Source organism: Limanda limanda, chromosome 9 (assembly GCF_963576545.1).
Source record: "Limanda limanda chromosome 9, fLimLim1.1, whole genome shotgun sequence".
NCBI classification, from domain to species: Eukaryota; Metazoa; Chordata; class Actinopteri; order Pleuronectiformes; family Pleuronectidae; genus Limanda; species Limanda limanda.
In genome coordinates, this window is record NC_083644.1 from 6,546,314 (window position 1) to 6,558,505 (window position 12,192).

Here is a 12,192-nt window from a genome sequence, read left to right on the forward strand (position 1 = left end):
CTCTCTCTCTCTCTCTCTCTCTCTCTCTCTCTCTCTCTCTCTCTCTCTCTCTCTCTCTCTCTCTCTCTCTCTCTCTCTCTCTCTCTCTCTCTGTGTTTCTGCCTCCTCCAGCATCTACTCGGAGCTGAACCTGCTTCTCTGAATATTTGAAATGGATTAAACGACTTTCCCCGGACACACACTTGAAGAAAGAAACCGCTGCTCTTCAATTTGATGTTAAACATTTTAACCGCACCAAAGTAGCCGAGCAGAAACACCCCAGACTTGCATAGAAATGAGGGAAATGTGCTTTTTTGTTGTTTTAGAGCTTAAGGTGAGAACATAGACTCTAAATAAAGATGGATGACAACTCCCTGAAAGTGAAGCAAAAGCATTTCCATTGATATCCGTGCTGGAGGGAGCTACGCTACACAGACTTAAAACAGATGTTGAGTTTCTCTTCACACCTCAGCGGTGCAAGCACCTCGGCTCTGCAGCATTTGTAATTATACCCCAATCGCAGGACAAGCATCAAATAGCAAAAGGCCTTGAAGGGCCCAGTGCATTCTGGGTGTTGACGTATTTCTACTTTTTGGGCAAAAGGGAAAACCACAGTTCTTTTTTTCTGATTTTTCCCAGTTATGCTGCGCCATTTTTAATGTGATTTCACCTTTTTCCTGCATAAAGACTCAGATTGTATTCAAAGCTCATCATCCCAGCTGTGAATTATTCATTCAAGTGGCAAAATATGCACTTTATTATTTGTGTAATGTTTATGGCAAGTGCATATGAGTTCAGTGTTCAGTAACACAATAAAATTTGAGTCTACTAAATTATCAATATTATGTGATGTACATATTAATCTATCAAGTTGGCACTGGTTGATTTAAAAAAGAGTATTGGTATATATATATATATATATATATATATATATATATATCGAATTGTATTGTATTGTATCGACCAGCTGCCCTTCAACCTTAAATACTAGATAATTAGAAAATAATTACTTCTTATTACGTTTGTTCAATCCACAAAAAATCCAAAGTATATAAAGGACAACTCACTGTTTTACAAGGGATTATATGTCGCAGTTGCCCGTGGAGACGCTGAACTTAATGCCCCCGGCCAACAACTGGTCTGACACATAATCCCCTGTGCAACTGAAGAGCTGTTATTGCTCTGGATTAAACAAATAGGATACAACATATTAGTAAGCGATCTAAAGAGATGCTGGTGTTAGACAGAACCGGGAGGACTGCTGCTTTTCCACTTCGGTCTTTAAGTCTCGCTCCCTCCAGATTTAACCGACAGATGGTGACGGTATTAGTCGTCTCATCAACTCTGCACTAGAACGTTTGAGCATTGATGTAAATCACACGTTGGTTCCACAGTGTCCAAAAAAATCTGATTATTTTAGATTACGGAATGATTCGTTTTTCTCATTAAAACAAATCTCTGCAAAATCAGAAATATGCATCGAGCTTTAGTCACTCAGAGGTTAAACGTGTGTGTGTGTGTGTGTGTGTGTGTGTGTGTGTGTGTGTGTGTGTGTGTGTGTGTGTGTGTGTGTGTGTGTGTGTGTGTGTGTGTGTGTGTGTGACTGTGTGTGTACAGTGACAGACAGTAATCCCTCCTGTCGTGAACAGAACAACCAGTCTGACTCCTCCAGAAGTGTGAACCCCTCCTTTAACACAAAGTCAGACCTGGTTACCCTGCTACTGCTCTGAAGGAAGAACAACAGTCTAATCTTTTTTTTTGTGTTTGTGTGTTTGTGTGTTTGTGTTGGAACACTGAAGATTTCTAACTTTCAGCTCCAACCCCTTGTTATTTTTACATCTTTTTTACACACAGTTGGTATTAAAAACTCCAATAGGACGTTATAATGACATTTATGACATGTGCATATTGATATAATGCGTCTGAGGTTGGAATATTTCACACCTTTTGATTTAATTATGAGTTATTCCAAGTATATGAGCTTATTCTGGTTGAGGTAATCAGAAAATGAAGCAATCATTACAGTGTCTTATTCAGATTATTGGTTTATTTGGGTTAATACTGGATTGTTGGCTTCCATGTAAACGTTGACTCACACTCTTATCTAGTCCCTTGTTGTGTTGCTTCGTGATGGAAGTTGCTCCTGATTGATTTTTGTTGCATTTCTCTTTAAACTGATGAACAAAGCTTCTCTGTGCAGCTTCTGAATGAATCCATCTGCTGCCAACATGTGTGATATCACCATGTGTGAAATCATCATGTGTGAACTCATCATGTGTGATATCATCTCTGAAGATGAGTGAGATCATTCCGGAAACGAAGCCGTGTCACCAGCTCCTGCTCCACAGATCAGCTGCTTTGTTCTGGATCATGAGCAGAGATCCTTTCTTTGGCCTGTTCTGTCACTTCAGTCCAGGAAAACGTATGAATCTCATCTCTGAACTACTTCAAATCCCATCATGAGCTTCAGATTCTTCCAGCTGTGGAGGAAGTTGTACCTTGTGATGTGTCGACTGGATTGCTGCCCCCTGTGGACACTGGTGGTGACGTCACCCTGTCCCCAGCTGCTGTTGTTGTTGACCTTGGCCGACCTCCTCGATGGCTGATGCGCTTTACTTCAGGAGCTTCTTTCTCTTTGGGCACATTTCAGATTGTCGGATCGATTTTTCCTCCTGTCCTCCTCGGAGAACAGCGAGATGGCTCGTTACTGTCGACAGCTCTCTGGTCTTTGTGTTGGTTTCTCCTCTTCAAACAACTCATGCAGTCTTCACGGGTCAATAACAAAGCTCATACTAAGAGCACAGATTCAGAGATGTTTATTGCCTAAGAGGTAAAGCTGAGCAACAACCTGGTTGGGTCAAGACTGGGAACAAAGGGTAAACAGACTTTTGCCATATTGCCTGAGATCAGGCTTTCAAGCACTTTCCCTGGTTTCAAATCATCGCTTAAAACATATTTGTATTTGGAAGCCTTTAAATGCATAAATGTTGACTGGTTTTTAAACTGCTTAAATGGATTGTTGTTTATTTTTAAACACATGCTCATTCAATTGTTTTCAAATAAAAGGTGCTATGAAATGAATATGTTGAAATAACCAACTGTTGTCTCATAATAAATGTTTTCATTCATATACAACTTAAAAAAGTTACTTCAGTATATAAATATGCTGCAAAAATATCCTGTACATCCCATTTGCAAGAAAATCTTCTAAAATATTTTTTAAGTCCTTAAAAAATGCATAATTTCCATGCTCACTTACCACGATGGAGTAAATTCATTGACTTTCAGGGCTGTTGTTTATTTTCTTTTACTAAAGTCAATGCAGAAAATAAATATCAGAGTTTCCTGTTCCTAAGAAAACAGCAGGTTTAGTTCTGTAGTGAGTTAAATTGATCAGTGGATCATTAACCCCAGTTCTGCAGCTTCTCTACAGCGGACCAGAGTCACAGTGACCCCTAGTGGAGAGGCACTGACATCACCACCACAATACATGACATAAGTACAGTATACATATATATATATATATATATATATATATATATATATATGTATAGATGTAGGTGTGTATATATACAGTCATTTGAATGTGTTTTAAAGTGGTGAGGGAGTTTCTTTGTCTGGTGAAAATGAACGAGTGTCACATTCATTCACAAACATCAGGTCAACTTTCCCCTTGGCTCCATTCCAACATCTCCGTCCTGTTTTGATTCCAAAAGTCACTGAAGGCAAACACGGGAGAACAAAGTTGACTTTATACCCACAGCTCTGTCTTTTAGTCCCTGTCTGCACCTGAGTCATCATGGCCACCGAGGCCCCCTCCATGTTCCTGCTGCTGGCCTCCCTCCTGTCTGCCGTGCACGCCGAGGGTTTCCCGCTGGTCCCGGCTGAGCTCGCCCCCGTGCCCTGTAACGACAAGGCGGTGGAGAAGCTGTCTCGTCTGGCGCTCACCTACATCAACGAGGATCGAGAGGACGGCTACAAGTTTGCCCTCAACCGCATTGCAAACGTGCACTTGCAGGCTCAGGTTTGTGCAAACAGAAATCCTCAGCCTGGGGGGGGGGGTTGTTCTATTATGGCAGTGGAGTGATTTGTGCAAGTTTCACAAAGGCTGTGGTGTGTAAAGGTTGTTTTGCCCCTGAAATACCCAAACATCATTGAGAGCAGAGAGTCACACGCTGGTGGACGTAACCAGCCGTGAACAATCTGCATGTCAGTGGGATTCCATTTGATAAGATTCATGTTTGGTTGGGATGTGACTGAGCACAGCTGAATTTTCTAATCAGGGAATCCTCGTCACAATGAGTGGACTCCATCTCTCCGGAGGGAAATGATGACAGAATTAATCTCTGCTTGTCAAGGACTTATCAGTGACAGGAACAAAACCTGCAGGTGCATCAGTGCAAAACCACTGAAGTCTTTTAAAACAATGAACATTTGCCGTCTGCATTTTGCTGCCAGTGTCACTTTCCAATAAACAGGACGTAGAAATCGACGAACATAATGTTCTGTCGTGAAACGAGAAAGCCGTTCCTCTTTCACGCCTCATGAAAAAAGGCCTTTTACCGAGGCGACGGTTAATAAAGTCCAGGTCATTCCGGTCCAGCACCGCCGGGACAAACCTCACACAACAGGGCTTTATGAACTTCATGCTGTCAGCCGCTGAAGGCTGCTGGAGCCCGACTGTGGGATAGATGGAGTTTTAAGAGGCTCAGCTCGGCTTCACGACCTGAAAAGGCCCCGTTACACCTGCTCAAAGTGTTGACATTTGTTTTCAGTGCTGCAGCCCGGATCAATATTGAACTCGAGTGGCACTCAGTGGAGCGCAAACCGTCTCCGAGGCTCGAGTCCCTTCAATTCTGCACTGAATCTGTCACATTTATATGAACACGGTTCTTGAACTATTGGAAATACATGTAAAAAGTTCATGCACAAGTGAATTCACATTGTCTCAGCCACAGGTTGGTGTTAGTTACACGTCTGTAGCCTCATATGTCACCATACAGCTGCTGTAAATACGCCTGATGAAACAGCATTTCAATTCTCTAGATCTAGATTTGTATTTACACACTTATAGATATCACTCCCCTAAATATGCCTGATTGTTTTCATTAAGGTCCAGGAATTATTCCCTGGATATTTAATAAAAACAATAACCCATAAACGCCTCATTTTGCCTTGTTAAAGGAAGTGATAAAAAACATTCCTGGACCTGCTCCTCTCTCCAGATCCACACAAAAAAAAATAATGGGCTCTTTCATGAGCCTTGTCCTCGCCTGATGCCAAGTCTCCTGGAAATGTGTTCTGCAGCTTTTTGTGTAATCCTGCGGAAAAACAAAGAAAGTAGAATATCACTCTGCATTAATTTCATCGTGATCAATGAATTATTCTCTGAGCGATGTCAACATGTGACAAACAAACAAAAGGACACGGATGAAAACACAACTTCCATGTTCCAGCACAGAGAACCTCATCTGCAACTGAACAAACTGACTGATTTACATGAGTTTTTGTGCAATTTCTATATTTTGGGATTGATGTTTTTTCTCGCTGCTGGAATAATTCTGACTGCAGAACATTGTTTGTTCCTCGTCTCTCTGTGTTTTGTGTTTGCTCCGTGCACGTCAGGGCCCGGCAGGCAACGTGTACTACCTGGACCTGGATGTCCTGGAGACCAAGTGTCACATCGGCAGCCCGAAACCATGGAAACGCTGTGACGTCAGACCGTTCATGGAGACGGTGGGACACACACATACACACACACACACGTACACACACACACACACACACATATACACACACACACATACACAGAGACAAACATACATTTGTACTTTGTACTACACTTGTACGACCCTCACCGCCATAATGAATTCCCTACACTGCAAAAATGCAGTTAAAGAAAGTAACATTTTGAAGTGCCTTGAATATTGGAGGCATCAAGGTTTATATTAAGAATATCCATAAATCGCAGGAGCAAATACTACAACAATCAGAATATATACCACTACAACTACTACTATTTTTTTAGGTGTCAAATTTTAACTTGACACCTAAAATCAGAGTATTTCCCACAATCATCTTCACTTCCAAACAATAAATACAAGAGCAAACACACATTACAGTCAAGTCATTAGTTTTATATCACCTCTGTTAACGATAGTGATAATTGTCAATTGTGACAAACACTGTTTTTCTTATTTGCAGCAAATCTCTGGAAACTGTAACACGACGATTCTCCACACACCAGAGGGCTTCTCCTACCTGTACAGCTACGACTGCACCCTGGTGCCAGGTGACAATCACACACTCAACACTTCTGTACAAAAGAGTTTAAACACCAAGAAGATCCCTGTTATCAATGTTATAAATCGACTATATTGTATTCAAATGTAAATGTGGCTGTGGATCTTGCGGATGCTGCTTCTGGTTTGAATTCCTCAACAAAACCCAGTGTCATAAGAACAAATATTTATAGAACGGATGTATTTATATATTTTCTAGTCTTCATGACAACAAAAAGCTCTTCACACTACAAGTCACATTCACTCTGCACTTTCCTATCATGTCGTTCATACACTGTCGGCAGAACCATCAGAAGAAGGAGAACATAAAAGCACGAACCTTCTGTTTAACCACCTGCTCTGACTCTAGAAAGAAAGGATAAGGAAAGAAGGAAAGCAAAGGAAAATGTTTCCATGTAACAGACATTTTTCACTGTAGACATTTTAATTTCTAGCATTTAGGTGTAACTAATAATGATGATCCCCAATTTAGATTCAATGTCCATGTACCATATACTGGAGTGTTGGGGCCATATCAAAGAAAGATTCAATACATTTCAAGAATAATTTTGTAATATAACAAAAATAAAGTCATAATTGAGAAGGCAAAAATAATCATCATGATATTATGATAGTAAAGTTGAAATTTTATAAGAACAAAGTTATAATTTAGCCACAAAATAATATTAAATGAATAAAGTTTTTTTGAATATATAGAATTAAGATATTCTAGGTATTTCCTCACTAGAGTTCTTGGGTTCTTTCCTTGGAGGAGACAATTCCTGAATCTAATGGTTCTGATTACCCCAAAAGATTAACTATTTCCTTATTTGTTAAATCTGTACTAAATAGAATCTGCACACAATATTGTCTTCATTGTGTTTTCAGTGTAAATGTTCTTTACTCACGAGCCTGCCTGGTTCCTGCAGATCCCCCAGAGAAGCTGCAGCAGGTCTGTCCCACTTGTCCCCTGCTGCTGTCCACGGACAGCCCTCAGGCCGTGGACACAGCGCAGGTCACCCTGGCGTCCTACAGGAGACGCTCCACGCTGGGAGCAGGACTCGGGCTGAAGAAGATCACCAGAGCTTCGGCTCAGGTAAAAAACAAACACAAAGGACACACAGCTGTGAACTTTGATTAGGGACTGAAAGCTCCCAGGGCTGATTCCATCATTCACACAACAATGTGTTTATTGGAAAATAACACTGGAGATTAATCTCTGGGTGTAAATGAGCAGCCGTTCGACTGCACCCCCGAGCTCCGGTGCACCAGATGAGAAGCTTTTACTGCTCCACAAAAAACCATAATGATGCAAGAGGTTGCAGAGGATTACTGACGGCGACGCAGACGTGACTGTCTGGCCGGGCAGAGGAGAAACTGAATCGCTCACTTGGGGTCTGAGAGAATCCTTGTATTGCTCCTCTTTGCATCTGATTGTCCAGCTTAGGAAACTTATTTAATGCTCTAAATCCAAACTGATAGACACTAAGTTACAGCACGAATCCTCACCTCCTTTGTATCTGACTGCAAATGTGACCTTTGAGCTCATTTGTGCAATTTACACTTCTCTCACCTTGTTATTTTATATTTCAGTCGTTGCCGGAGAAAGCCAGTTTTGTGGAGTACACCATCCAAGAGTGTCCAGAGGGAGTGACGGAGAGAGGCAGCTGCCGGGGACGCTCACTCTTACCTGACACACAGGTACGAGTCCACATGTAGTTCAAAATCAGACAAATAGTTGTTTGTTCATAAGCTTCAGATGTTTATGAAACAAAAGTACAAAAAACAGTTGCATATAATAAAAGAAAATGGCTAAATTAAAATAAATATATATATAAACATACATTTTAGGCCTTATGAATGTTTTCAGCTTCAATTTCAAATCCATAAAGACAAACATGACAGAAAGGCAAGAAGGCACAAAGTCTGAAATCAGAGATGTCATAGAACATCATTGTAGGTGGACCATTCATTTAAAATAATAGATTGCAATGTCAGCATTCTGACACTGTTATGACTCTAATTAATGTTGTTGTAGAATCACAAATGAACATCGATCCGCCGGCGTCTTGTTTACCGTCGCTGCAGCGGCTCCTTGACGACGTGACAGATTCATTTCTACTTTTAAATCCTAAAGAGCTGCAGTAATGGATTCTTTTATCAACGACTGCTGACACGTCTGCTCCTCCTTTTTAATTTGTAAATCTCTTTCCCCCTCTCTGCTCTTTTCATTCTGCTCCTTTTTTCTTTTTTCTTTATCGTATAAAAGAAATTAAAGAATAAAACCTTCTTCTCTCAGACGGCAGGTTTCTGTGCCGGATCTGTTCGAGGTGACGTGAGCGTCCATCCTGAAGTGCAGGTGTCCTGTGAGATGTTCAAACTGCAGGTAGGAGACACAGTTAGGAAACGGTTATCTTCTTCTATCTGAGCCAGTTGAACCAAAATGGCTGCTGGCGTTACCTCCACTCATGTAGGTTGTTTTTTTGCCGCTTTCTCTTTGTTTGTTTGTTTGGTCGTTGGTTTGTTTGTCAACAGGATTAAGCCCAAAACTCCTGAGCTGATTTCTCTGGAAATTTGTAGATGGATCAAGAAAGATCCCATTAAATGTTGGCGTGAATATGGAAAAAGGGACGTCTCCAGGATTATTTTTAAATAAATAGTCGTTGTTTTCACATTGTCACGATTTCCAATTCAATAATTCATGGTTCCAGAGGTTAAAAAATCTGACATATTCAGGGGAGTAATATTTATGAGTGTGTGTCATTTGGTGCCACTCGACTGACTACTGTTAAAGCAACGGTATGTAACTTTTACAGAGCAACAGCGCCCCCTGCAGTCACACATGAGACTAACTCTGTTGGTCTCCTCTCAATGTGTTGAGTGGAGCACTGACTGAACACTGGATATTACCCATGATCCTCTGCTTCCTGCACCAAAAGAGCTGCTGCTGTAACAAATCCGCCAAAATCCGTTCAGAATTCTTCACATTTAAAAAGATTCGCTGCTGAATATTGGAAATTTTTAGTATTTTTAACTGATCTAAAGTTCAGTTTAACTCTTCAACCTGCTGAACCTGATTCTGACAGCTGAAGCTGTGACTCTCAGTCCAATCAAATAATTTTAAAGCTGCTAATTTAAGGTATACAAGTTGCTTAGTGTTGCTTTAATCGAACCACAAAGTGACAACAATACACACAATCAACACGTCCGAAAATATAAAACATGACAAACAAGAAGAGTAAATAATACTTTAGCTGTCAACCGCGTCTCGAGTGATTTTTAACTTGCAGACTGGAAAACAGCAGCAGGGATTTCACTCTCACGGCTAATTAAAGAAAACAGCGTCTGTGCAAGAAAGAGAGAAATAATTGAACATTCATCTGAAATAAAAGCCGTGAGTCACACGGTGTAAAGTCGACGGTAAAGTGGAGCCGCGCTGTGGGGCTGTAAGTTGATAATAAGACACTGTGTGACCTACTTCTGATGAATGTTGTGCGTCTGAATGGAAGCTTCCAGTCGTATAATTATTCTGTCACATCTTCCATGTGTCTCCGAGTTTGTGTCGTGCTCGTGTGTGTGTTTCAAATTGTACGACTCTTGAGCTATAATTATGTCGTCTTCTCACTTGTTTCTAGACTCGTGGCGTCTGATTTAAAACTGCATGAGTGAAACGCTTCTGTGTGACGGAGAGTTCAGGACATATTGAGAAGCAATTCAAGAGATTTCAGGAATAATTATGTAATGTTACAAAAGTAAAGTAATGATTGAAAAGGCTGTCTATAGACCATAGAGTGGACATTTGATGAGGAAAAAGTTGTAATTTTAAGAGAACAAAGATATAATTTAGCTAGAAAAAGGTTATATTACGTGAATAAAGTCAAAGATCAATGAGAATTGTTTAACATTTTTTTATATATTTAATTAATATATATATAGCATTAAGCAGTTTAAATGAAAAACAAGTTTGAATATAACAAGAATAAAATCTTAATTGAGAAGAACATTTTCCCAAAGAAGACAATTTCCCCCAAGTTCTCTGGCTCCTACTTTGGAATAGAGGATTTTTTGCACAATATTTTCCAGTTGCTGATACTTCTTATACCCCCCAAAAATTAACTAGTTCCTTATTTGTGAAATCTATATTCTCCACATTCCTCACCAGATTCATCTTCTCATTTTCTCTCTCTAACTTTACACATTACAAAAGACGTAATCCCATAAAATTGCGACTATATTCTAAAAATCTCGATTTTTTTCCCCTGTAACGTGGCTCTAATACTCCATCTTACTTTTCCCAGCTTGTGGAGTGAGTGTAAACTATCCTCTTTGTGTGATCTTGTGTGTTTGTGTGCAGAACGTAGACGTCCTCCGGCCGCTGCAGCCTCAGACCCATGACCTCCCTCCGGACCCTGAGAGCCCAACCTTCCCTCCTTGGATCGATGAATCAGCAACTGATCCACAGCCTCTTCCCTCTGACCCGACATCGCCCCCTGATGTTCAACCAGCGCCGTTTGACCCCGCACCTGTTGAGCCCGAGCCCTTTGACCCCACACTGGCGGCTAACCCGCTTGCCTCCTCCTCCTCCTCCTCCAGCGAGTCGTCTGAAGGGTTGGTCAACCAGCAGCAGCAACCAGCACCCGCTCCTGAGTGGTTCGCCTCCTCCTCTGAAGAGGTTGGCGGCCCCCTGGCGCTGCGTCCGCCCTTTGACTTCCACTACCAGAGGCGTGAGCGCAGGAGACGCCAGGCCTTGATGGAAACTTCCACCACGCACAGGCCCGTCTTCCTGGTTGATTTCCCCAGTGGCCGCTCTCCTTTCCGCTCCTGTCCCGGTCCCGCTCGATACACCACAGTTTAACCGGCGCTGCTTGGGGAAACCATTTGTTCATCTTTAATTTATCCTCGGAGACAGTGGAGCAATAAACTGCTGCGCTCCCCGTCACTGCAGGCTTGTAATAATTTGTGCTAATGAGACGAATGCTAGCTCCTTTTTTTCCCGTGGCCCTGAAATGACCTCTCTGCTGCAAATGGTACAAAGCAGACAAAACAGCCACGAGTTAAAACCCATGTATTAGAAGATGGCCTCTAATAGTTGAACAATTTTAGTAAATCATTGTTTTAGACCTTCAGTACTTAAGCTGATAGTCAGGATCTATTTTGGTGGAATAAAGCAATAAAGGAAAAGATTTTAGAGCTCAATATTTAACAATTAGATTTTTCTTAGTTTCTATATCAATTAGCTGAGTGAAAGAAAATTAATCTGAAGCTATTATATATATAGAAAAAAGTGCATAAACTATATTATTGTAATTCTTTCACAAATGAGATTGTGTAGTTTATATATTTCTAAATTGAGTATCTATGGCATGTGTAGAATTGTTCTGTACGAAGGAAACGAAGAACAGAAGCATAAATAAAAACATAGTATTTTACTTGGACTGAACTTCATGAAACTGTCTTCATTTTTGACTGTGAAACATTTTTTCAAGGTAAGAAATTCTTATAAATCAATTTCTGGAGCAACAAAGTCCAGAAATCATAATAAAAGTTTGAACAAAAGCCTAAACTTTTCAGGAAAACTAGGATCTTATTTTTCTACAAATATGTTATTGTCATGTGTCAGATTTAAAACGAAAACACTGGTATTGTATTGTACAAAGTGAATGTTATTTTGATAGTTGTGGCCATTACACTGAGGTAAGTATAACATTTCACCCTCTGCAGTCATTACAGAGAAAGAGAACTTGAGCACTTGGCTGGAGACAGCTTTACAAAGAAGTTCGTTGAAAGTCTGGGTTTACTATCGGACTCTTCAGCCGAGCTGAGTCGGAGCCAAACTGCACAGAAGTGAAAGACAAGTGCAAACATCTGAAGCTTTAAAAGCTCACAGCGACTCAAAGTGAGCTTCGGTCAGCAAAGCAACGGGAGCAATTAG

At 40.8% G+C, this 12,192-nt stretch overlaps 1 protein-coding gene across 1 annotated transcript; it reads left to right on the top strand.

Annotated features, from left to right (window-relative positions):
- Positions 1 to 3,736: 3,736 nt before the first annotated feature.
- si:ch211-262h13.5 (uncharacterized protein LOC571127 homolog) lies at positions 3,737 to 11,700 on the top strand. Its single transcript, XM_061077701.1, has 7 exons — positions 3,737 to 4,003; positions 5,605 to 5,715; positions 6,184 to 6,271; positions 7,190 to 7,356; positions 7,854 to 7,961; positions 8,560 to 8,646; positions 10,615 to 11,700. Exons 1-7 carry the CDS (start codon positions 3,779 to 3,781, stop codon positions 11,113 to 11,115), a joined length of 1,287 nt encoding a protein of 428 aa, XP_060933684.1. The 5' UTR covers positions 3,737 to 3,778; the 3' UTR covers positions 11,116 to 11,700.
- The last annotated feature ends 492 nt before the right edge of the window (positions 11,701 to 12,192 follow it).

Coding starts and splice junctions, on each gene's coding strand:
- si:ch211-262h13.5 (XM_061077701.1), top strand. CDS start 3,779: ATGGCCACCGAGGCCCCCTCCATGTTCCTGCTGCTGGCCTCCCTCCTG. Junction 6,272..7,189: donor CGACTGCACCCTGGTGCCAG/GTGACAATCACA, acceptor TGGTTCCTGCAG/ATCCCCCAGAGAAGCTGCAG. Junction 7,962..8,559: donor CACTCTTACCTGACACACAG/GTACGAGTCCAC, acceptor TTCTTCTCTCAG/ACGGCAGGTTTCTGTGCCGG.